Source organism: Rattus norvegicus, chromosome 18 (assembly GCF_036323735.1).
Source record: "Rattus norvegicus strain BN/NHsdMcwi chromosome 18, GRCr8, whole genome shotgun sequence".
Lineage (NCBI taxonomy): Eukaryota > Metazoa > Chordata > Mammalia > Rodentia > Muridae > Rattus > Rattus norvegicus.
Genome location: NC_086036.1, coordinates 29,485,888 through 29,508,297, shown reverse-complemented (window position 1 = coordinate 29,508,297; position 22,410 = coordinate 29,485,888). Strand labels below are relative to the sequence as shown.

At 42.5% G+C, this 22,410-nt stretch overlaps 3 protein-coding genes across 3 annotated transcripts; all 3 read right to left on the bottom strand.

Moving 5' to 3' along the window:
• Positions 1-5,155: 5,155 nt before the first annotated feature.
• On the bottom strand, positions 5,156-11,260 carry Pcdhb22 (protocadherin beta 22). Its single transcript, NM_001416815.1, has one exon. It carries the CDS (start codon positions 11,137-11,139, stop codon positions 8,752-8,754), a length of 2,388 nt encoding a protein of 795 aa, NP_001403744.1. The 5' UTR covers positions 11,140-11,260; the 3' UTR covers positions 5,156-8,751.
• Positions 11,261-13,145: 1,885 nt separating this feature from the next.
• On the bottom strand, positions 13,146-16,079 carry Pcdhb21 (protocadherin beta 21). Its single transcript, NM_001114604.2, has one exon. It carries the CDS (start codon positions 15,893-15,895, stop codon positions 13,622-13,624), a length of 2,274 nt encoding a protein of 757 aa, NP_001108076.1. The 5' UTR covers positions 15,896-16,079; the 3' UTR covers positions 13,146-13,621.
• Positions 16,080-19,015: 2,936 nt separating this feature from the next.
• Positions 19,016-22,410, bottom strand: Pcdhb20 (protocadherin beta 20). The gene has a single exon (NM_001109395.2). It carries the CDS (start codon positions 22,269-22,271, stop codon positions 19,872-19,874), a length of 2,400 nt encoding a protein of 799 aa, NP_001102865.1. The 5' UTR covers positions 22,272-22,410; the 3' UTR covers positions 19,016-19,871.

Below are 22,410 nucleotides of genomic sequence, written 5' to 3'. Positions count from 1 at the left end.
TATCCTTTGTAGTGCTGGATTTGTAGAAAGATATTGTGTAAATTTGATTTTGTCATGGAATATCTTGGTTTCTCCATCTATGTTAATTGAGAGTTTTGCAGGATACAGTAACCTGGGCTGGCATTTGTGTTCTCTTAGGGTCTGTATGACATCAGTCCAGGATCTTTGGCCTTCATAGTTTCTGGCGAGAAGTCTGGTGTGATTCTGATAGGTCTCCCTTTATATGTTACTTGACCTTTTTCCCTTACTGCTTTTAATATTCTTTCTTTATTTTGTGCGTTTGGTGTTTTGACTATTATGTGACGGGAGGTGTTTCTTTTCTGGTCCAATCTATTTGGAGTTCTGTAGGCTTCTTGTATGCCTATGGGTATCTCTTTTTTTAGGGTATGGAAGTTTTCTTCTATGATTTTGTTGAAGATATTTACTGGTCCTTTGAGCTGGGAGTCTTCACTCTCTTCTATACCTATTATCCTTAGGTTTGATCTTCTCATTGAGTCCTGGATTTCCTGTATGTTTTGGACCTGTAGCTTTTTCCACTTTACGTTATCTTTGACAGTTGAGTCAATGATTTCTATGGAATCTTCTGCTCCTGAGATTCTCTCTTCCATCTCTTGTATTCTTTTGGTGAAGCTTGTATCTACAGCTTCTTGTCTCTTCTTTTGGTTTTCTATATCCAGGGTTGTTTCCATGTGTTCTTTCTTGAATGCTTCTATTTCCATTTTTAATTCCTTCAACTGTTTGATTGTGTTTTCCTGGAATTCTTTCAGGGATTTTTGTGTCTCCTCTCTATGGGCTTCTACTTGTTTATTTATGTTTTCCTGGAATTCTTTCAGGCATTTTTGCGATTCCTCTTTGTAGGCTTCTACTTGTTCTCTAATTGAGTTCTTCATGTCTTTCTTGAAGTCCTCCAGCATCATGATCAAATATGATTTTGAAACTAGATCTTGCTTTTCTGGTGTGTTTGGATATTCCATATTTGTTTTGTTGGGAGAATTGGGCTCCGATGGTGCCATGTAGTCTTGGTTTCTGTTGCTTGGGTTCCTGAGCTTGCCTCCCGCCATCAGATTATCTCTAGTGTTACTTTGTTCTGCTATTTCTGACAGAGGCTAGACTGCCCTATAAGCCTGTGTGTCAGGAGTGCTGTAGACCTGTTTTCCTGTTTTCTTTCAGTCAGTTCTGGGGACAGAGTGTTCTGCTTTCGGGCGTGTAGTTTTTCCTCTCTACAGGTCTTCAGCTGTTCCTGTGGGCCTGTGTCTTGAGTTCACCAGGCAGGTCACTTGCAGCAGAAAAGTTGGTCTTACCTGTGGTCCCGAGGCTCAAGTTCACTCGCGGGGTGCTGCCCACGAGCTCTCTGTGGCGGCAGCCACCAGGAAGATCTGTGCCGCCGTTTTCGGGAGCTTCTTTGCACCAGGGTTCCAGATGGCATTTGTTGTTTTCCTCTGGTGTCTGAGATGTGTGTGCAGAGTGCAGTCTCTTCTGGTTTTCCAGGCATGTCTGCCTCTCTGAAGGTTTAGCTCTCCCTCCCACGGGATTTGGGTGCAGAGAACTGTTTATCTGGTCTGTTTCCTTCAGGTTCTGGTGGTGTCTCAGACGCAGCGGTCCTGGTGCTCCTGGGCCTTCCCCCACGGGAACCCAGAGGCCTTATACAGTTTCCCCTTGGGCCAGGGATGTGGGCAGGGGTGGGCAGTGTTGGTGGTCTCTTCTGCTCTGCAGCCTCAGGAGTGCCCACCTGACCAGGCGGTGGGGTCTCTCTCCCACGGGGTCAGGGAGCAGAGAGCTGCTGTGGGCCGGGATCCGCGGGTGTGGGACTTCCGGTAAACACAGGAGGTGCCCGGTCCTAGAAGAATTCTGCCTCTGTGTGTCCCAAGTTCACCAGGCAGGTCTCTTGCAGCAGAAAAGTTGGTCTTACCTGAGGTCCCGAGGCTCAAGTTCGCTTGTGGGGTGCTGCCCACAAGCTCTCTGCAGCGGCAGGAACCAGGAAGATCTGTGCCGCCGTTTCCGGGAGCTTCAGTGCACCAGGGTTCCAGATGGCGTTTGGTGTTTTCCTCTGGCGTCTGAGATGTGTGCAGAGTGCAGTCTCTTCTGGTTTCCCAGGCGTGTCTGCCTCTCTGAAGTTTTAGCTCTCCCTCCCACCCCTAATGTCAATTTAAGGTAAGTTGTGATAATAACTGACTATCTTGATCACTTCCTAGAGAAAAAAAATCACAGCTAAAGGCAACTGAAGATATAACAAAATACTGACAATCAATGAGTAAAATTAAACAAAATTGTAAACAAATGACTGAAAGCAGATTGTTTGAATACAATATTAAACATGTACAGCCATAGAAGAATTGTCTTACATATAAATTGAACGGACTTTTCAGTGTTAAGACAGCTAATAATGTTGGGAAAAAAACCAAAACCCCAACTCTGTTGTTTACTTTAACTATAATGCAGGTTGAATATAACATTATAGAAAAAATATGTATAATGAAAGACCAACTGTAGCTATAGGAACTATGAGATGGAGTGGTTGGCACTAGGGCAGAAAGCCTAGGACCTAGCAACTGCAAACTGAGATTACCAACCACTGCCCTATTCCTTTTTGTCATCCCTTCAGATGACTATAGCCCTGCAAACCTCTTTTCTGTACTTACTCTTCTCTAATCCCTTACACCTCTGCCTCATCTTCAAGAGAATCACTTTTCCTAGAACCTATATACATGCCAAGTTCTGGCCATGGCAACTCTCCACTGTCTGGGAATCTCTTCATTTGAACCCTAGAAACCCACCATCCCTAGTCCATCTACAGCCCCCAAGTAATTTTGTAGGAAAGCATGGAAACAATGGGTGAACTGAATGCCAAGGACCCAAATGAGAAGAAGAGTGTAGAGCAGAAGGCAATCCAGAAAAAGAGAACAGGATTGGAGGAGGAGACAATATCTTAGGAGAAAGAAAAAGAACCTACTGAGTATAGAGATCAGTCTTTGAAAGTGATGGACATGCTGATGAGGAAGAAAAGGATAACAAGGAGGTTGTGCTGTAAAGAGGAGAATATAGCAGATCCCAAACATCAGAATACAGTTTGTCAATTTTACACAAACTAAAGTTCCCAAAGCATATAATGTGGAATAGCCCATTGAACTGGCCTGGACATGCATCTGTTAGACATGTTCTTCATTGTTAGGTGATTCAGGAGGTGTTGTCATCCCTGGACTGGTGAGTCTGGGCTATATAATAAAAAGTATCCGAGTAAGCAAAAGAAAAACAAGCCAGTAAGCAGTGTTTCTCTGTGGTCTCTGCTTCAATGTGTATAGCCAGGTTCCTGCCCTGATGTCTCTCAATTTTGGTTTATGATCAGGAGCTAGAATAAACTCTTTCTTTTTCAAGTTGCTATTTACCAGTGTTTAAATGTAGCAGCAGAGAAGTAAACTAGGGCAGTGGGCATGAGCTCTTGCTAATGGGATAGTACTGGGAGGCCCCTCAGTGTCTAGATTTAGAGTAGGAAATGATGAGTACAGCTGTCTTACCCTGGATACCTGCTCTGGATCTGCCCCAGAGCTGAGACCCCTTTCTCCTTCCTGGATCAACAATTCCATGTCTCCAGGAATAGCTCCTCTAATTTCTTTTCCATTGTTCAAACTCCATATCAGCGCCCAAGCTGCCTCTATTTGCCCCTCTTGCCTGTCTTCTTTGTTCCCTTCCATTTGTCCTGGCCCTCAAATAGCAGCTTTTCTTCCTCCACACACTGAGCATCCGAATCTTCTCTCCTTCCACACCCATCTCTTGCTTTTCTCTTTTGTCTACCTCAGGTATCCTCCTCTCAGGTAGAACTATGCTTCCAAGGTAGGAGCACAATTGAGAAGGCCTGACAGCTTAGCCCATTATGCTCCCACTTTTGTATAATTTAGTAAAGTGATGATCATCATATATCAAAAAAGAGAACTATGAGATGGCAAATATTAGTTAATATCAGACAAATATTAACTAGAAACTGAAAGAGATACATTTTACAATGACAAATGCCAAGTCATCACACTAAAAATCCTACCTGTGTGAAACAAGTAACAGATTAAATGTTAATAAAGTTTAAAAATGATAGACCTGAAAAAAGAGATAAATAAAAACACAATAATATTTGATGAAATTAACACATTGCTGTAAGTAAATATGAGATGTAAGAAAATTATGCATAAATAATATTTAAACCTTTCTGAAAACTTAGTTAATATTTACAAATCTTTACTTTTACCAAGCACAGACTATACTCCTTTCAAGTGGACTTGGGAATTTTTACCAATACACCTCAGAACACTGGATTCTTTAAATAAAAGAATTCAGTAAGTTTCAAGGGCCACAGTTGTACAGAATATATTCTCAAATCAAAAAATGAGGAATAATAAAATCGTATCCTCAAAGCACTTTGAAATAAATAAGCTAAAAATTCCAAACAGCACGCCTGTCAAAGAAGATGAAAATAATAAATTCAAATAGAATGTTCATAAAAATACAAAACATCAAACTTCATTAGCTTCACTTTAAGTACTATACAGAGAAAAAGGTGCAGCTTCATTCATATTTTATGTGCTTTGATTTAAAATTTAAAAGTAAGGTATAAAGTAAATAAGAAAGTAGCAAAATAGAAAGCTCAATCCAAAGGAGATAATAGAAATTATAAAATAATTGTAGAGTTCAATGAAACAGAAAATAGAAAGTTATAGGCAATGTATCAAAGATAATGCTGGCTTGTTTTTTTAAAATAATGAAGTTGATACTCTCACACTAGTGTTTATAAGAAGAGGTGAGAAAACACATATTACCAATATCTAGAATAAAAAGAAGACTATTATTGTATAGCTTACTATATGAAAATAACTTATGAGATAAAATTAATATTATAAATAATGTCTTTTAAAAATTCCATATTTTATATACCTTTTGAGATTTTTAAAGATCTAAATAAGAAAATAAGTTACCTACAGAAAATAAAATTTGGAATTGCAGGATATCAGGTTGAGTTTGCAGTGCGGCCTTCCCAAACAAAAAATGTTTACCCATGGGTGATTTTAATGGTCAATTATATCAAATTCACAAACTAAAAGAAAAAAAATAATAAAAACCTTTGTTAGCTATTCTTTTACTGTTGCAAGAAAATACCATGACCAAATGAGACTGAAGGAAGAAAGTGTTTATTTTTGCTTACGTTTCCAGAAGGAGAATATACAATGGTTGTGAGGTACAGCAGCAGGCAGCAGGTCACATATTGAGCCACAAACACTAGGGAAGAGAAGAACCTGGTTGTGGAGTGATGCTGTGAACTCTCGAAGCTCACCCGCAGTGAGGGGCTTTCTCCAGCAGACCCGTACTGCCTCCTTAAACAGATCCAGCAACTGGGGACCAAGTACTCGAATTATTAGCTTATAGGAAACAATTTTCACTCAAACAATCACAAATACCTTATACAAACCTTTATAAAATAGAAGAGGGAGAAGCGATGGCCAGCTAACTTAATGAGACAATGGGAACTTGAATGAACTGACCTAACGTGTTCGAATCTCTGGGCCTGCTTCAAAAACATTTCAACATATGAGAAGGCTGATAGAATTGATCCAAGTATAATGTTTAGACAAATGAAGAGAAAGTCCAAATCTAAATATACCAGTAATACATTTCCTTTTCTCGTTTTCTATTCAAATCAACATTATTTAAGTTTTTTTGTCATTGCTTCCAAAGGACAAGAACTACTCCTACTGATTGGTTGCTAATGACAGTATCCTGGAAAAAATAATACTTGCTATTTTCTAACCCATTAGCAGGCACAATGGAAAATGGGAAGATGGGATCAACTTCTGAAAGTTCTGTCAGTCAGAGAGTGTGTTATACGATTACAGTAATTAGCATCACATTATATCTAAAGATGAGGAAAAATTCATTAAAAATGTGCTTGAAGAACAACAATATCAATCAACCAGACCCCCCAGAACTCCCAGGGACTAAATCACCAACCAAAGAGTACACTTGGAATGACTCATGGCTCCAGCCGCATATGTAGTAGAGGATGGCATTGTTTGACATTAATGGGAGGAGAAGCCTTGGTACTACGAAGGCTCAATACCCCTGTGTAGGTGAACACCAGGGCAGGGAGGCTGGAGTGGGTGGGTGGGTGGGTGGAGGAGTACCCTCATAGAAACAGAGGGAGGGGATGAGATAGGGGTTTCCAGAGGGGAAACCAGGAAAGGGGATAACAGTTGAAAAGTAAATAAATAGAATATCCAATTAAATGTGTTTGGCCCTTCAATGGGGCTTCTGTATTATTAACTCTGTAACTCTCATTTCTATTATTAACTTTCAGATTTCCCAGGCACTAGTGAAATGTTTCCCAGTTGACTTCTCTCCCATGCATGCATCCTTGCCAGTGATTTTTCCTGATTTTAACATATGTTATAATGTAATTAGAATGAGAGTTTCCCTCCAGTCATCAGGTCCTGGATATATTTTGTTTTTATTTTTCATCTGATACTTTACTATAACCAGTGAAAAGAAATCAAGTTCTGGCAGTTTTCCTGGAAATTTCCACTGCCAAAGGACCAAGTGAATGTGTTCTTTCCCTCATATAATGTAAGTCATGATTCAGCTAAGTTTTCTGCAATTGCATAAAAATAAAAGTGTTAATTTCCTCCAGTTTTTAATAATGTTTTCCTTGCCTGGGCTCCAACTAGAAGTAACTCTAACATCCAGATTTCTTGCCATTGTTGCTTTAAATTATAAGTTCTATAAGCCAATGTATTTTATAAATACTACATGCCTCACTTCCTCTCGTGTCTTTACTGGCAGACTTGTTAATACCATATTTCTACCAAGTCTACCAAAGCAACCTGAACATTTTCTGTGTCTGCAATTTCTTCTGTGCCTGACCACCACCCAGTTAAAAACCCAGGTCCATACCTTTCTCCAAAACAGAGTTTATCTCTGTAGCCCTGGCTGTACTGGAACTTACTCTGTAGACCAGACTGGCCTCAAACTTAAAGATCTGCCTGCCTCTGCCTTGTGAGTGCTGGGATTAAAGGAGGACACCGCCACTGCCTGGCTCCACTTCCATATTTTTAAGTCTTTTTATCAGCTGCATCCTCAGGCTTCACCTGGAGAAGGAGAACGATCAGAAAACATACCACAAGGAAGTGACTTATTCTACTCTGGGAGTTCACTAGAAAGTTCAAAATCCACATGATATTCAGAATGTGGCAGGTTAAAACACTGAATCACAAGATGCACCTAAAGTCCTTAGGGAATTTCTTTCTCTTCCCACACCTCTCTCACATGGTTTTTCAAGACAGGGTCCTAGCTGTCCTGGAACTCACCATGTAGACCAGCTGGCCTTGAACTCACAGAGATCTGCTTGTCTCTGCCTCCCAAGGACTAAAGACATGTGCCACTATGGCTGGCTATTCTTCATCTCTAGGTAGATTCAACTTTGCTTTTAAAGCCTTTCACTGGTTCTCTCAGACCCACTTAAATGATCTAGACTGTACATCCTGTTTTAAGTTTAGCTTATGAACAACCTTAATTTTGTTCATGTTTTATCTCTACAATATAAAGTAATATTCACAGATTCTAGGGATCAGGACTGAACATATTTGGGGAATCAGTTTTCCCCCTGAAAATTTCTCCAAATCATTTAATACTACATCAACAAATCTTTACTAAATTTGTTTAGTTAACAAATGCAAATTCTATATAATACATTTTCTTCCAAATTCCTTGTCAATTAGAGCAATATCATCATCCAAAGCATGTAAATATTGGCATGCTGTACCACCAGAAATTACCAGGAATTTTGGGATTTACATCAGGATTTCCTCACTATAATAAGTGATAGTAGCGCGTGCACACACACACACACACACACACACACACACGCACACACACATGCATCACTCTTCCTGGAGCTTATTGAGTTTATGATATCAGTAACATGCCAAGTGTGACAATCAGCTAAAGAGAATGAAGAGACTTTTAGCCTTTTCAGTGTTAACTTTGGAGACAAAGAATGGATGATGCGGGTCCGGTTTCATGAGACGATATGTACAGTGTTGGAGAGTAGAAAATATAATAAGGGAATCTGGAAGAAACGGCATTAATGACTATGAACTGCTTCCAGAGAGAACAAAATGAGGCTACCGAAGTCATGCCCAGGCAAACAATAAAACTAAGGACTTCCAGTTTTAAAATGAAGTATTATTTAAAAGAAATCATATGTCCTTCTATGGCATCACGCACACCAGGAATATATTTTTAATTTTGAGACCTAATCTCCCTTGATCATCACATAGCCCAGGCTGAGCTTGCATTCTCTATGTAGAAGATGATGACCTTAAATTCCCGATAGTGTGTCTCCACCTCTGGGGCTGGATTTACAGAGAGACCTAACCTAAGGTCTCCAACAAAGTACACAAGCTCTCTATAAACCAATCCATTCCCCATAGGCCAGGACATATACTTTTATAATTAGAATTTTATTCATTACAGAAAATACACATTCTTTAGGAGAGACTACTGCAAATTCAATCAGGAACATGAAGTGTCCTGATGTAAAATGTTCAGTAACAACAAATTTGGAAAAATACGTAATAAAGCCAATAAACAAACAAAAATACTATATAAACTAGTAGAGAAAATGAAAAACAAAAGAAGTGAACATTACTACCAGATTCGAAAAGAAAACGAGAATGCAAAAGCAACAGAAGTATACAAAGAATGAAATGTGTTGTTTCACATGCCTAAAATGCTTGGGGAGGATGAATTATCTCCTAGTTCCCTACCAGAGTTTTGGTCTACAATACTAGAAAACACAGGCTTCAAGAATTTGAACTCATTACTCTGAGAATCTCCTGTAAGACACACCTCATACTGGTAGCTCTGGGACAGGGTCCCCACACCACTGACATCCACTAGGTGACCAGGAAAGTGTCCCTCAGCCATAGAGCAGACACCCGGAGTGGCCTCCCTGGCCCTCCTGCACAGCCTCACCCCGACAAACAGCAGCACAGACAAAAGGAAGAGAGAAGACACAGAAGCCAAGGCAATAACCAGGTACAGAGTGAGCACGTCCTCATCTTGGTCACTGGGGTCGCGCACCACCTCTGGCAGAGGTAGGTAGGGCTGGGAGAAGCCATCCACCAGAAGCACTTGAAGCATGACGCTGGCAGAGCGCGGAGGCTCTCCATTGTCCTTGACCATTAGCAGCAGTTTGTGCTTGTGCACATCGCGCTCGTTCAGCAGCCTGGTGGTGCGCACTTCGCCATTATGCGCCCACACGCTGAACAGTCCGGGCTCCGTGGCCTTAAGCAGCTGGAACGACAGCCAGGCATTCTGGCCAGAGTCAGAGTCCACTGCTACCACCTTGGTGATCAGGTAGCCAGGCTCTGCCGCCCTGGGCAGTAGCTCAGTAAAGGGCACAGAGGCGTTCTGCAGTGGGTAGAGCACGAAGGGCGCATTGTCATTGTTGTCCAGCACCACCACCCGCACCAGAGCCTGGCTGCTGAGTGCAGGTGAGCCTCGGTCCGTGGCACCCACGTGGAACTCGAAGGCCTGCAGGGCCTCATAGTCCATTGCCCTGAGCGCGAATAGCTGGCCATTGTCAGTGTTAATGGAGATAAGTGAGGTGAGGGCCAGCTGCGGGTCATGGGGCGGCAGCAGCGAGTAGGTGATGTGGGCATTGGATCCTGAGTCTGAGTCTGTGGCGCTGATGGTGCCTATGTGCAGGGCGGGGCTGTTGTTCTCGTGGACAAACATGGTGTAGGAGGTTTGGGTGAAGGCGGGGGCGTTGTCGTTGATGTCAGACACCTGCACTGTTATGGTGTGCTGGGTTGTGAGCCTGGGTGTGCCCAGGTCTGAGACGAAGATGGTGATGTTATACTCAGCTCTGCTCTCTCTGTCCAAAGCTCCGTCTGTCATCAGTCTAAAGAAGTTCTCAACAGAAGGTTCCAATGTAAAGGGAACACCTTCCTGGATGGAACAAATTGTCTTTCCATTTTCTCCAGAGTCTCGGTCTCGAACCCGAAACAGTGCCACCTCTGTCTCTGGTGAATTTTCTGGGATGGGGTTGGTGAGGGATGACATAATTAGTTCTGGGTAATTATCATTGACATCCACCACCTGAATAGAAACAGAACATTTTCCAGAAAGACCCCCGCCATCGGATGCCTCTATGTCTACTTCATATGAAGATGTTGTCTCAAAGTCCAGTGTTTTAATTAGTCGAACTTCTCCTGATAGAGCATTTAGCTCAAAAGTTTTGCTCATCTTCTGAGAGCTATGAAAAAGAGAGTATGATACCTCTCCATTTGTCCCAATGTCTGAATCCTTAGCAGAGACCTTAGCAACCAGGGAACCCAAGGGGCTGTTCTCTAGGATTTGCACACGGTAGAAAGCCTGTGCAAACTCAGGGGCATTGTCATTGACATCCAAGACAATAATCCGGATTTGCGAGGTGCCAGTCCTGGGTGGAGAACCGCCATCCAGCGCGGTCAGAGTTAATCTGAACTCTGCCTGCTCCTCGCGATCAAGCTCTTTGTCCAGCACGAGCTCTGGGTATTTTCTCCCATCACCTCGGTTGCGGATGGAAACATGGAAATGAGAATTGGTACCAATTTTATAGTTCTGAATGCTGTTATTTCCCACATCCAAATCCTGAGCGGTTTTGAGTAGAAATGCAGTGTCAACAGGGCTAGTCTCTATGATTTTCACGGTCATTTCTCTTTCAGGAAACTCGGGAGAATGATCATTGATGTCTCCTACTTGTAGCTCAGCTTGAAATATTTCCAGTGGTTTTTTCAGTAACACTTGGAAATGAATGACACAGGGCTCAGTGGGGCCGCACAGCTCCTCCCGGTCCAGTTTTTCATTTAAGATTAGCTTCCCAGTCTGTAGATCAAGCTGCAAGCGTGATTCATTTTCCTCACACACTACTTGGGCTCCTCGAGCAGCTAGCTCCGCAACTCCCAGCCCTAGGTCCTGGACTAGATCTGCCAAAACAGTGCCGCTGGGTGTTTCCTCCATCACAAAGTAACGGCGGGGTTTCCAGCCCGCCCCAGCCACTCCCAGGAAAAGAAAGATTAACAGAACTTGCCTTTGCCTGTGTTCTCTTCCAATCTTCATCTTTGTTTCTGCACCCAGGGTACAAGGACATCCAGATAGCGGTAAACCTGTTAGTTAATAGCTTTCTTGGAAGTGTAGATTGGCAGCATTCTCTGGAGCGTTAAAGGTCTGAGCTCTGCCTAAGGTCTTTTTTGCCTGGGATCTCAAAAAAAATTTTTTTTTAAATCCCCTTTCCGACTTCGTCATTTTTTTTAAGTCTTAGCCTGCAGCGCCACCATGCGTTGACTATGCTCTTCAACAGATCGCTCCATGTTTTCATTCTTTTTATAGTCTATTTGGTTGTCAGAAGTTTAAACACTTAACAACATTATTTTAATTATACAGTCCCTCATTCAACAAAAAGAATTATTGTTATTAATGTGCCGATTCTAAAATTTACAAGAATAAACAACCCTGACAAGCTGCTTACCTTCTAGAAATCATACAGTCTGTGCTGGAGACCCTCTAGGTGAAACCGAGAGAGAAAAAAGACACAGTATCGCCTAATCAGTCACTTTGTAATATTAGTAACATACACCCATGCAAGTTCTTAAAATTCTTTCAGTATAAAGCATGGTTAATACTTCTGGAGTTTCTTTGTAATTTTATGTCTCCTAGGTACCAAAATTGTGGTTCCAGTTGGTTGGGTTTCATAAAGAAAAAAATCTACATATTACTCCCAGCTTATGATATATATTCTACATTTGGTCAGCAACTTAAAATGGTATACAACTATCCGACTATGGGAAAACTCCTGTGAAAGCGCCTCTTACCCCATATTTTTTCTCCCAGGTGTCTTTCATTATATGCAGCGTAAGTGAATGCATTGGATTATTTCCTGTGTGTAACCCGTAAGTGCTCCCCATTGTTTGTATTACTGCTGCACCCCAATATCCAAAACAACCTTTGGGAGAGAGAAGATGCTCAGCAAATATTTGCTTAGTTCGTCATAGAATAAAACACAAAATTGTGAGGATTTTTTTCCTATCGTAAAATTTTTTTTGCTTTGTTGGGATTCTAACTTATTTTAAAATAAGCCACGTGGACAAGACAGCATTTTCTTCAGTAGCAATTCTTTGTTCATTTCTAATAGTCATTTGAGACAACATGGAGTTATCTAAACCATCTTTTTATTAAAGGGAAAATACTAAGGCTTGTCAAGACCTTGTCTCAGCTTCCTGAGACTACCACTACTTCTGTCTTCAACATTTTCCATTTAGACAAAAGCTTCACATGTCCTTTCTGTGCTACTGGAATAGTTTGTGAACATTTTAATTGTGTTATATTAACATGAAAGGCTCAATAAAAATAAAATTAACAGGTATAGTTACTAATAGGATTCACTAATCCAGGCAAGAATATCAAAACATGCGTTTTGAACAAACATTTACTAAGCTGAATTAGGAGCACATCTTAGTTCTCTGTCCCCAGTTCCCAACCCAATAGTGAAAGTCATGTCAAAATGAAGGTCCTCCACAAGATTACTTGCTTGCTATATCTTTCCTTTCATCTCTTAGAGGTTTGACATTTGGTACTACACCTGTAACACTCCTAACAGAGAGACTAGAATGCATCTGGTTTCTAAAGGGAATTTAAAAGTAAGCATGATCAGACTGGTTCAACTTAGATTAGCAATGCCCATCACTTGGTCCCATTGCTTGAAACCATAGAGGGACCTGAGTTATTCAAAACAAACTGAACTTTGATCCTATACCTAGGTTGAAGAGAGAGATTTTTCAGAAAATGTAATGTAGGCTAGACAGATGGCAAAGGAGGTTTTCAGAGAAAACTTCTAAACAATACACACACACACATACACACACACACACACACACACACACACACACACACACACACACACACTACATGTTGGGCATTCATTAAATCAGTAAAAGTCTTGACATTTCAGAGAAATTGTCATTCCCGAAATTGTCATTTTTTGTACTGCTGTACAAAAAAACATGCATTTTTTCAGATACTCTAAATATTCTAGATAGGAAAGCAAATATAAGATTAGACAGAAGATACACTGTTAACTCATTAACTTTATCACATTTATCTTCAAAACATCAATGCTTTCATTTTTTTCTGGACAACAATCAAATAGAATGAAAGTGAGGATTTTCAAATCAATAATGATTAATTTTGAGAATTTAACAAATTGATGAAACTGTGACTTGTCAGTAGTGAGTAAAATTCTCTGTCTTCATTAGGAAACGATTTTTTTAAAAAGAGACCAACCTGTAAGTATATACATGAAAGTAATCATCTCCTGAATTAGGAAAATAAAGGCAAAATGTTACAAGTTCCTGATGAAGAGAAAACAATAGAAAAGAAGAATGTTTAGAAAGAACCAATGTTCATCAGGAACTGTGGCGAGTCAACAAATTGCTAATTGCATCCCAAACCATTCATAGAGGAGGAATTTTCTTTTATGCAATTCACAGCCCACTCAAGGTTGGGAGACAGGCTTTAGGAACCGATTATCTTTGGAATCCTGTACTCATGTCAGACACACCTTGTACTGGTAGCTCTGGGACAGGGTCTCTGCACCGCTGAAGTCCACCAGGTGGCCAGGAAAGTGTCCCTCAGACACAGAGTAGCCACCCAGAGAGGCTGTCGTGGCCTTCCTGCACAGCCTCACCCCCACGAACAGCAGCACAGACAAAAGGAAGAGAGAAGACACAGATGCCAAGGCAATGACCAAGGAGAGTGTGAGCGCTTCCTCATCCACGTTTGTAGGGTCGAGCGCCACCTCTGGCAGAGGCAGGTAGGGCTGAGAGAAGCCATCCACTACCAACAGGTGCAGCGTGACACTGGCAGAACGCGGAGGCTCTCCATTGTCCTTGACCAGTAGCAGCAGTTTGTGCTTGGGCACATCGTGCTCACTCAGCATCCTGGTGGTGCGCACCTCACCATTGTGTGCCCATATGCTGAACAGCCCGGGCTCCGTGGCTTTGAGCAGCTGAAAAGACAGCCAGGCATTCTGGCCAGAGTCACGATCCACAGCCACCACCTTGGTGACCAGGTATCCAGGCTCTGCTGCTCTAGGCAGCAGCTCAGTGCAGGGTGCTGAGGCGTTCTGCAGCGGGTAGAGTATGAAGGGCGCATTGTCATTATCATCCAACACCATCACACGCACCAGAGCCTGGCTGCTGAGTGCGGGCGAGCCTCCGTCTGTGGCACCCACATGGAACTCTAAGGTCTGTAGGGTCTCATAGTCCAGTGCCCTGAGGGCGAACAACTGCCCATTGTCTGCGTTAACGGAGATGAGCGAGGCGAGCGACAGCTGTGGGTCGTGGAATGGCAGCAGCGAGTAAGTGATGTGGGCATTGGAGCCTGAGTCTGAGTCTGTGGCAGTGATGGTGCCTATATGTAGGGCTGGTCTATTGTTCTCTTGGACAAATATGGTGTAGGAGGTCTGGGTGAAGGCGGGGGCGTTGTCGTTGATGTCTGCCACCTGCACTGTTATGGTGTGCTGGGTTGTGAGCCTGGGTGTGCCCAGGTCAGAGACAGTGATGGTGATGTTGTACTCAGCTCTGCTCTCTCTGTCCAGTGGATGCTCTGTTACTAGAGTGTAGAAATTTTTGAAAGTAGGTTTCAATAGAAAAGGGAGTTTGTCTTGAATTGAACAAATCATTCTCCCATTTTCACCAGAGTCCTGGTCACGTAAACTGAAAATGGCAACCACCATCTCTGATAAACTGTTCTCTTGGATAGGGCTCATAAGGGATGTAATGACTATTTCTGGTGGATTGTCATTCACGTCTGTAACCTGAACAATAATGGCTGATTTTCCAGAGAGACCACCACCATCAATGGCTTGAACATTTATTGTATAAGACGGAATTACCTCAAAATCTAGGACTGTTTTCAAGTGGATTTCACCAGAGATTGGATGGATTTCGAATGTTTTTTGTACATCTCTAGAGATATGAGAAAACGAGTAAGATACCTCTCCATTTATTCCTGAATCTAAATCTTTAGCAGACACCTTGATTACTAGTGAGTCCACGGAACTGTTCTCTGGTACTTGGACCTCATACAGGGTTTTTTCAAACTCAGGGGCATTGTCGTTGACGTCCAGAACCACGACTTGAACCTGTACAGCCCCTGTCCTGGGCAAAGACCCACCATCTATGGCTATTAGTATTAAGCTAATTGAAGCCTCCTTTTCTCTGTCCAGAGATCTAGCCAGTACCAGCTCTGGATATCTTCTTCCTTTACCACTGTCTTTTAACTTAAGGTAGAAATAGGGGTTAGGGCTTATTGAATAGTTTAGGATACCATTCATTCCTATATCCAAGTCTTGAGCATTATCCATTTGGAATGCGGTTCCTGGAGTAGCACCTTCTGAGATATTTAGAAATATGAGTTTTTCTAGAAATGTGGGGGTATGGTCATTTATGTCTTCAATCAAAAGCTCAGCCTGAAAAAATTGCAGAGGATTCTCCAATAACACCTGGAAATGCAATATACAGGGTTCACTGGTAGAACAAAGTGCCTCCCTGTCCAGTTTTTTATTCAAAAGCAAGTTGCCAGTCTCCAGTTCTAACCGCAAATAAGGCTGGTAGTCATCAAATATAACTCTGGCCCCCCGTGCAGCCAGGTCACCTACATCCATATCTTTAATGATATTACCTATAGAGGAGCCAGTCTCCGTTTCTTCTGCCACAGAATAACTCCAGGTCTCCGAAAGAACCAAGGACCCTTCCAGGAAAACAAAGAAAACCAGCACTTGCCTTACATGCTGAGCAGCTCCAACCACAGACTCCATTATTCCTTAGACAAAATGGTTTCTGCTGTGTTGTTTCCACTCAGTCTCTGGTAGCTCAGAGAGCGGCTCTGCTCATCTGGACCTTTGGGATTTTATAGATTTGTGATCCTTTCTGGAGGGTCTTGTGGGTGCCCCACCTTTGTCGAGAGCCCGAGTGCAGTTTTATCCAGTGCTTTTGCTTCTGCTAACAGAAACCGGAGCTGCTGGTGTGAAAGACTCTCTCATCCTATCCTGCAGCGCCACCATGTGACTATGCAAGTTGTTGGGTTTCAAAGTCAAGTACATTGGAGACAAAATATTAATTTAAGTAACCTAAATTATATCTTCATCTTTATTCCTATCTCCATTTCTGGGTCGCAGTTTTTGTGATTATCACAATAAATTACTATCTGATAGAGCCGCGTTGATAGCATTGCTTAAAGTAGAATCTTTGTTTCAAACAATTTATGTTCTTCCTTAAAGACAACTGTAAAACTAAAATCATTGATTTTACAAAAATGAGTATGAGATTCTTAGGAAAACTGCAATTGGCAACCTAGATATCTCTTCAAGGTATTACCATGTGCTCTCAGAAAAGGCAGAAAGGGTGCGCTCATGTGCTTGAAGTTGAGTCTGGTATGTGCAAATAGTTGTTTGGGGGGAAGTCGGAAATTTTGGGCTAGGTAAATGGTACCAATCTCTTAGGAATACTCACAGGAGACTGATGTGTCTGATTCTGACAACATAAAATTGTAAAACTGAACTTTTCACTATGTTTTGCACATTCAATGCTTCCAACAGTGCGGTTCTAAGTATTTTATTTATCTACTCCATGATTTGCTCAGTAAATGTTTATTAAGCATATACTTGACCAAGTAATAGACATAAGCATTGGAGGTTGAATGGTTACCATGAAGAAGCGGTTTCTGCCCTGAGAAGGGGCAGGGGAAAGAGAAAGGACCCCTAACATGAAGCAAGATGGCTGCCTCGATGAGGAAGACTCGTGCCAATAGATAATAGTCGAGGACCAGTAGCCAAGCTTTGGAAGTGGAGAACAGGCCTTTCTGGAGAAAACACATTCTAAGCTGACATGTGTAAAGTAAGTGGAAGTAATCCAAACAAATATGGGTGGTTGGAGGAGTAGCTCAGTGGTAGAGAGAGCATGTGACTCCCTGCTCTCAGGGAAAGGCAAAACACCATGGTTCAAATCGAACACGAGAGGTGTGTTTTAAAAGAACTAAAATAAGATCACGGCAATGCCATGGTGCTAGGAAAAAAATGGCAAAGCTGAAATTGGAAAATCAAGCAAACGGTTTTTAAGGCATGCCAGTGGAAATGTAAGACTGTTAAAGTGTTCTGAACAGAAAAGTAAGATAATCAAGGTTTTGTTTTCTAAAAGATGGGTTTCTTTCAGACTTAAGAATACATTAGAAAGGAGTAATATAAGAACTGGACACCGGCAATAGCTGGCTGCAATAATAGAGGTGGAGACACTAGCCTCAACTAAAAACACAGTGATGGCTTTGCACTGAAACTATGGAATAAGGTAAGATGAAATGACAGACGGATCGTACATTGTTATAACAAGGAAAAATTACTTTGTTTACAAGATTTAAAATCTAAATGATACTAGGGATATCAACCAATGGTGTAAACACATAAAGAAGAAAAAGAGGGCTATGTATGCAGCTGGAGGGGGAAGACATTTGTAGTTTTGGGGAAGGAGAATTTTTAACTTAAAGCATGCCTAGGGTATCTAAGAGTTTAAAGAGACCACAGAGCATGCATATAGTTACATATCTGATCCTCTATTATATAAATGAACTGGGGAAATAGGTGAACTCCAGTGACAAATGTTAGAGTTTGCTGGGATAAAGTGTTTGAGACCCTTCAAGAAAAATAATGAAACACAATCTAAGTATGTAACTCAGGGGTAGGGTACCAGAGACCTGGCAGGTGAGAGACTCTCGGGACTCAAAGGGAGGGACCTTAGATGAAATGCCCAACAGTGGGGAGAGGGAACTTGTAGAGTCCACCTCCAGTAGAAAGACAGGGACTCAAGTGGAGGGATGGAGTTGCCATCCCACAGTCAAAAACTCTGACCCAGAATTGTTCCTGTCTAAAAGAACTTCAGGAACAAAAATGGAGAAGAGACTGAGGGAAAGGTAGTCCAGTGACTGGTCTAAATTGGGATCCATTTCAAGGGGAGGCTCCAAGACTTGACACTATTACTGATACTATTATGTGTTTGAAAACAGGAGCTGTAAGCATGGCCGTCCTCTGAAAGGCTCAGCAAGCAGGTGACTGAGAAAGATGCAGATATTTACACTCAATCAATAGACTGAGGTTGGGGACTCCTATGGTAGAATTAGGGAAAGGATAGGAGAAGCTGAGGAGGAGGGTGACCCCACAGGAAGACCAGCGTCTCAACTAACCCAGCCACCAAACAGGCAGTATACACTAGCTGGTTTGAGGCCCCGGATACATATACAGCAGGGGACTGCCTGGTCTGGCCTCAGTGGGAGAAGATGTGCCTTGGAGAGACTTGAGGCCCAGGCAGTAGAGAGGCCTGGTAGGGGTGGGAACCTCCTTTTGGAGATGGGGGAGGAGGATTGGGATGAGGAACTGTGGGAGGGAGGACCTGGAGAGGGATAGCAACTGGACTCTAAAACAAAATAAGTAGAAAAAGAAGAGGAAGATCTAAGTCATTTTAACAGTTTAAGAACTTTATTTCAGGTGCCTGAGGTTGGCTTATCGGTTCAGAACACTGCCCTGTCTTCCGGAAGATCTGGGTTCGATAATCAGCATGCGCATGGCAGCTCACAACTGTCTGTAGCCAGTTCTAGTGGACCTGATACCCTCGCGCAGACATACATGCAAACAAATCACCAATGCACATAATGACTGGACTGTAAATAAAATAAAATTAAAAAATAGAAAATAAATCAGTTATTTTTTTTTATTTTGCTGGGTGGAGGTGGGTGGTTGCACACACCTTTAATAATAGGACTGGGGAGGCAGAGGCAGCTGACTCTGTGAATTTGAGGCCAGCCTGGTTATCAGAGTCAACGTTAGAAAGGCCAGGGCTACACAAAGAAACCTTGATTTGAAAACTAATAAATAAATAAATAAATGAATAAGTAAATAAACAAATTTTTAAAATCTTTATTTTATTTCCTAGGAAGATTTTATCCTGTTCTTTTCTGATATAAGATTATTTATAAGATAAATAAGATTATGATTATGAACTATTATCTGCTTTAGTAATGAGTGGTATAGAGTACCACAAATTTTAACCAAGAAAATGTGTATTTAAAGACAACAAAACAACAACATCAAAACATAGAGTATTTTGATAATTAGAAAGCTTCATTAGAAATCAGAGATCTAAGAAAGCAATTCTTGAAAACACTGTGAAACAAAGACCTCTACTACTGGATTTGGAAGGGCAGCATTTAAAGAACATTATTTTTTCTGCTGAAATAATCTGACAGAGAATACTGCAAATGATCCCAATACAGTTTCTAACCAGGTAAAACAACCCTTAGACTCTCTGTTTGTTGGGTTTTAATAGCATATTGGGAAATTCCATATATAGTAACATTTGCCCCTTTTTAGTTCCTTCCCTCCCTCCCTTCATGTCTTTTGCTGTAGATCCCATTCAGGGCTGCTTGCTGTGGACTCCCCGAAGTATTATAGCAATCACTAGCTCAACACATCCATTCTAAATACTTAAACCAGCATTTCCATTGCTGGGTCTTATATAAGAAACAGCAGACCGGTTAACACAACACTTCAACAAAATAAAACAAAACGTGTTTCTTTGCATCACTCTTATCCCAGTAAAGATTTTCAAAGTAACTCTGAGAAAAACACGTGATATGAAAATGAATGCAACATCAGGAAGACCTTAAATCCAATACAGATTAAGAAAAAAAAAAACAAGCCTTTGCAATTTGTCAATAGAAAGAAAATAATAAAAGTTTAAAGGAAATTTTTATTGAATATTAAAACCCAGGCTATTCCGAAAGTTCTCCTTTACCAGCATATTAGAATCGGGGTCCTGGAGTTGAAGACTGGGCATGACTGGCTTCAGGAATTTGAACTCGTTTGTCCCAGTACTTCCTGTCAAACACACCTCATACTGGTAGTTCTGGGACAGGGTTCCAGTGCCGGTAACGTCCACCAGGTGGCCAGGAAAGTGGCCCTCGGGCACAGAGCAGCCACCCAGAGAAGCTGCCCTGGCCTTCTTGCACAGCCTCACCCCCACGAACAGCAGCACAGACAAGAGGAAGAGAGAAGACACAGATGCCAAGGCTATGACCAGGTACAGTGTTAGAGTGTCCTCGTCGTGTGCAGGATTGTGCGCCACCTCTGGCAGAGGCAGGTAGGGCTGAGAGAAGCCATCTACCACTAGCACGTGCAACATAACACTGGCAGAGCGCGGAGGATCTCCATTGTCCTTGACCATCAGCAGCAGTTTGTGCTTGGGTGCATCGCGCTCGCTCAGCAGCCTGGAGGTGCGTACCTCGCCATTGTGCGCCCACACGCTGAACAGCCCCGGCTCCGTGGCTTTGAGCAGCTGGAATGACAGCCAGGCATTCTGGCCAGAGTCGCGGTCCACAGCTACCACCTTGGTAACCAGGTATCCAGGCTCTGCCGCCCTGGGCAGCAGCTCTGTGTAGGGCGCTGAGGCATTCTGCAGCGGGTAGAGCACGAAGGGCGCATTGTCATTGTCGTCCAGCACCACCACGCGCACCAGAGCCTGGCTGCTGAGCGCGGGTGAGCCTCTGTCTGTGGCACCCACGCGGAACTCGAAGGCCTGCAGCACCTCATAGTCCAGCGCCCTGAGTGCGAACAGCTGCCCGTTGTCAGCATTGATGGAGATGAGGGAGTCGAGGGCCAGCTGTGGGTCTCGAGGCGGCATCAGCGAGTAGGTGATGTGGGCATTGGAGCCTGAGTCTGAGTCTGTGGCACTGATGGTGCCTATGTGCAGGGCGGGGCTGTTGTTCTCGTGGACAAACATGGTGTAGGAGGTTTGGGTGAAGGCGGGGGCGTTGTCGTTGATGTCAGACACCTGCACTGTTATGGTGTGCTGGGTTGTGAGCCTGGGTGTGCCCAGATCTGAGACAGTGATGGTGATGTTGTACTCAGCTCTACTTTCTCTGTCCAGTGCTTTTTCAGAAAGTAGAGTGAAAAAATTCTTGAAGGTGGGCTTTAGAATAAATGGAAGGTCATCCGGAATAGAGCAAAGGATCCTTCCATTGTCTCCAGAGTCTTGATCTCGGACACTGAACAGAGTGATCAGGGTCTCTGAAGCATTCTCTGGAATTGTCTTTGTAACCGATGATATGATCACTTCTGGTGCATTGTCATTTATATCTAATACTTTAACTGAAAGAGTGCATTTTGCTGAAAGACCTCCACCATCTGTTGCTTGGATAGTTACAGAATAGGACTGTATTACTTCAAAATCCAGCAGTGATCTCAAATTGACTTCCCCAGATGTTGGGTTGATTTCAAAGGTTTTTCTAACATCTTCTGTTGCATGCAAAAATGAATATGATATTTTCCCATAATTTCCCATATCTAAATCTTTAGCAGAGATAGTAATAATACTGGAGCCAATGGGTGTGTCCTCTGGGACCTGCACCTCATAGAAATTCTGAGCAAACTCAGGAGCATTATCGTTGATGTCCAAGACTTTTATGAGAACTAATGTTGTCCCAGACCTGGGTGGAGACCCGCCATCCAATGCTGTAAGTGTCAATCTAAGCTCAGATTCTTCCTCATGATCTAAAGCTTTGTCCAGTACCAGCTCTGGATATATCTTTCCATCACCACTCTCATGAATTTTAACATAGAAATGAGAACTGGGGCTAATGCTGTAGTCCTGGAGACTGTTGCTTCCTATGTCCAGATCTTGTGCATTCTCAATTAAAAATGTGGCTCCGATAGCAGCGCTTTCTGGTATTTTAATAGTTATTTCCTTGTCTAGGAATGTAGGGGCGTGATCATTTATGTCTCTGACATGCAGCTCAGCTCGATAGAACTGTAAAGGGTCTTCCAGTACCACCTGAAAGGGCAGCACACAGGGCTCGGTGGAGCCACACAGCTCTTCACGGTCCAGTCGCTCACTCAGGAGCACATCTCCGGTCAGCAAATTAAGGAGTAAATGCTTTTTATTATCGTCTGACACTATCCTGGCCTCCCTGGAGGACAGCTCCGCAACCCCCAGCCCTAAATCCCTTGCCAGATTAGCCACAAAAGAGCCAATTTCTGTTTCCTCTGCTACAGAATAGCGCAAAGACTCAGCACTCGCCCGAGACAATCCCAGCAAAACAAAGAAAACCAAGACTTGCCGTTTCTGCAGGATGATAGTCTTTCTGTTTCCCATGGTTCCTTCAGGTGACTTCTTCTACTCCAAAATTTAAATTCAATCCCAAATTTGGGAGACAAAGGTCCGATATTTCTATTGAAAATCCCTTGTCAGCTCCGTCGGTGAAGCTCCTGTAATACGTCCCTTCTCACTGAAT

Bases quoted from the DNA above. Each gene is read 5' to 3' on its own strand.
- Pcdhb22 (NM_001416815.1), bottom strand. From the start codon at position 11,139: ATGAAGATTGGAAGAGAACACAGGCAAAGGCAAGTTCTGTTAATCTTT.
- Pcdhb21 (NM_001114604.2), bottom strand. From the start codon at position 15,895: ATGGAGTCTGTGGTTGGAGCTGCTCAGCATGTAAGGCAAGTGCTGGTT.
- Pcdhb20 (NM_001109395.2), bottom strand. From the start codon at position 22,271: ATGGGAAACAGAAAGACTATCATCCTGCAGAAACGGCAAGTCTTGGTT.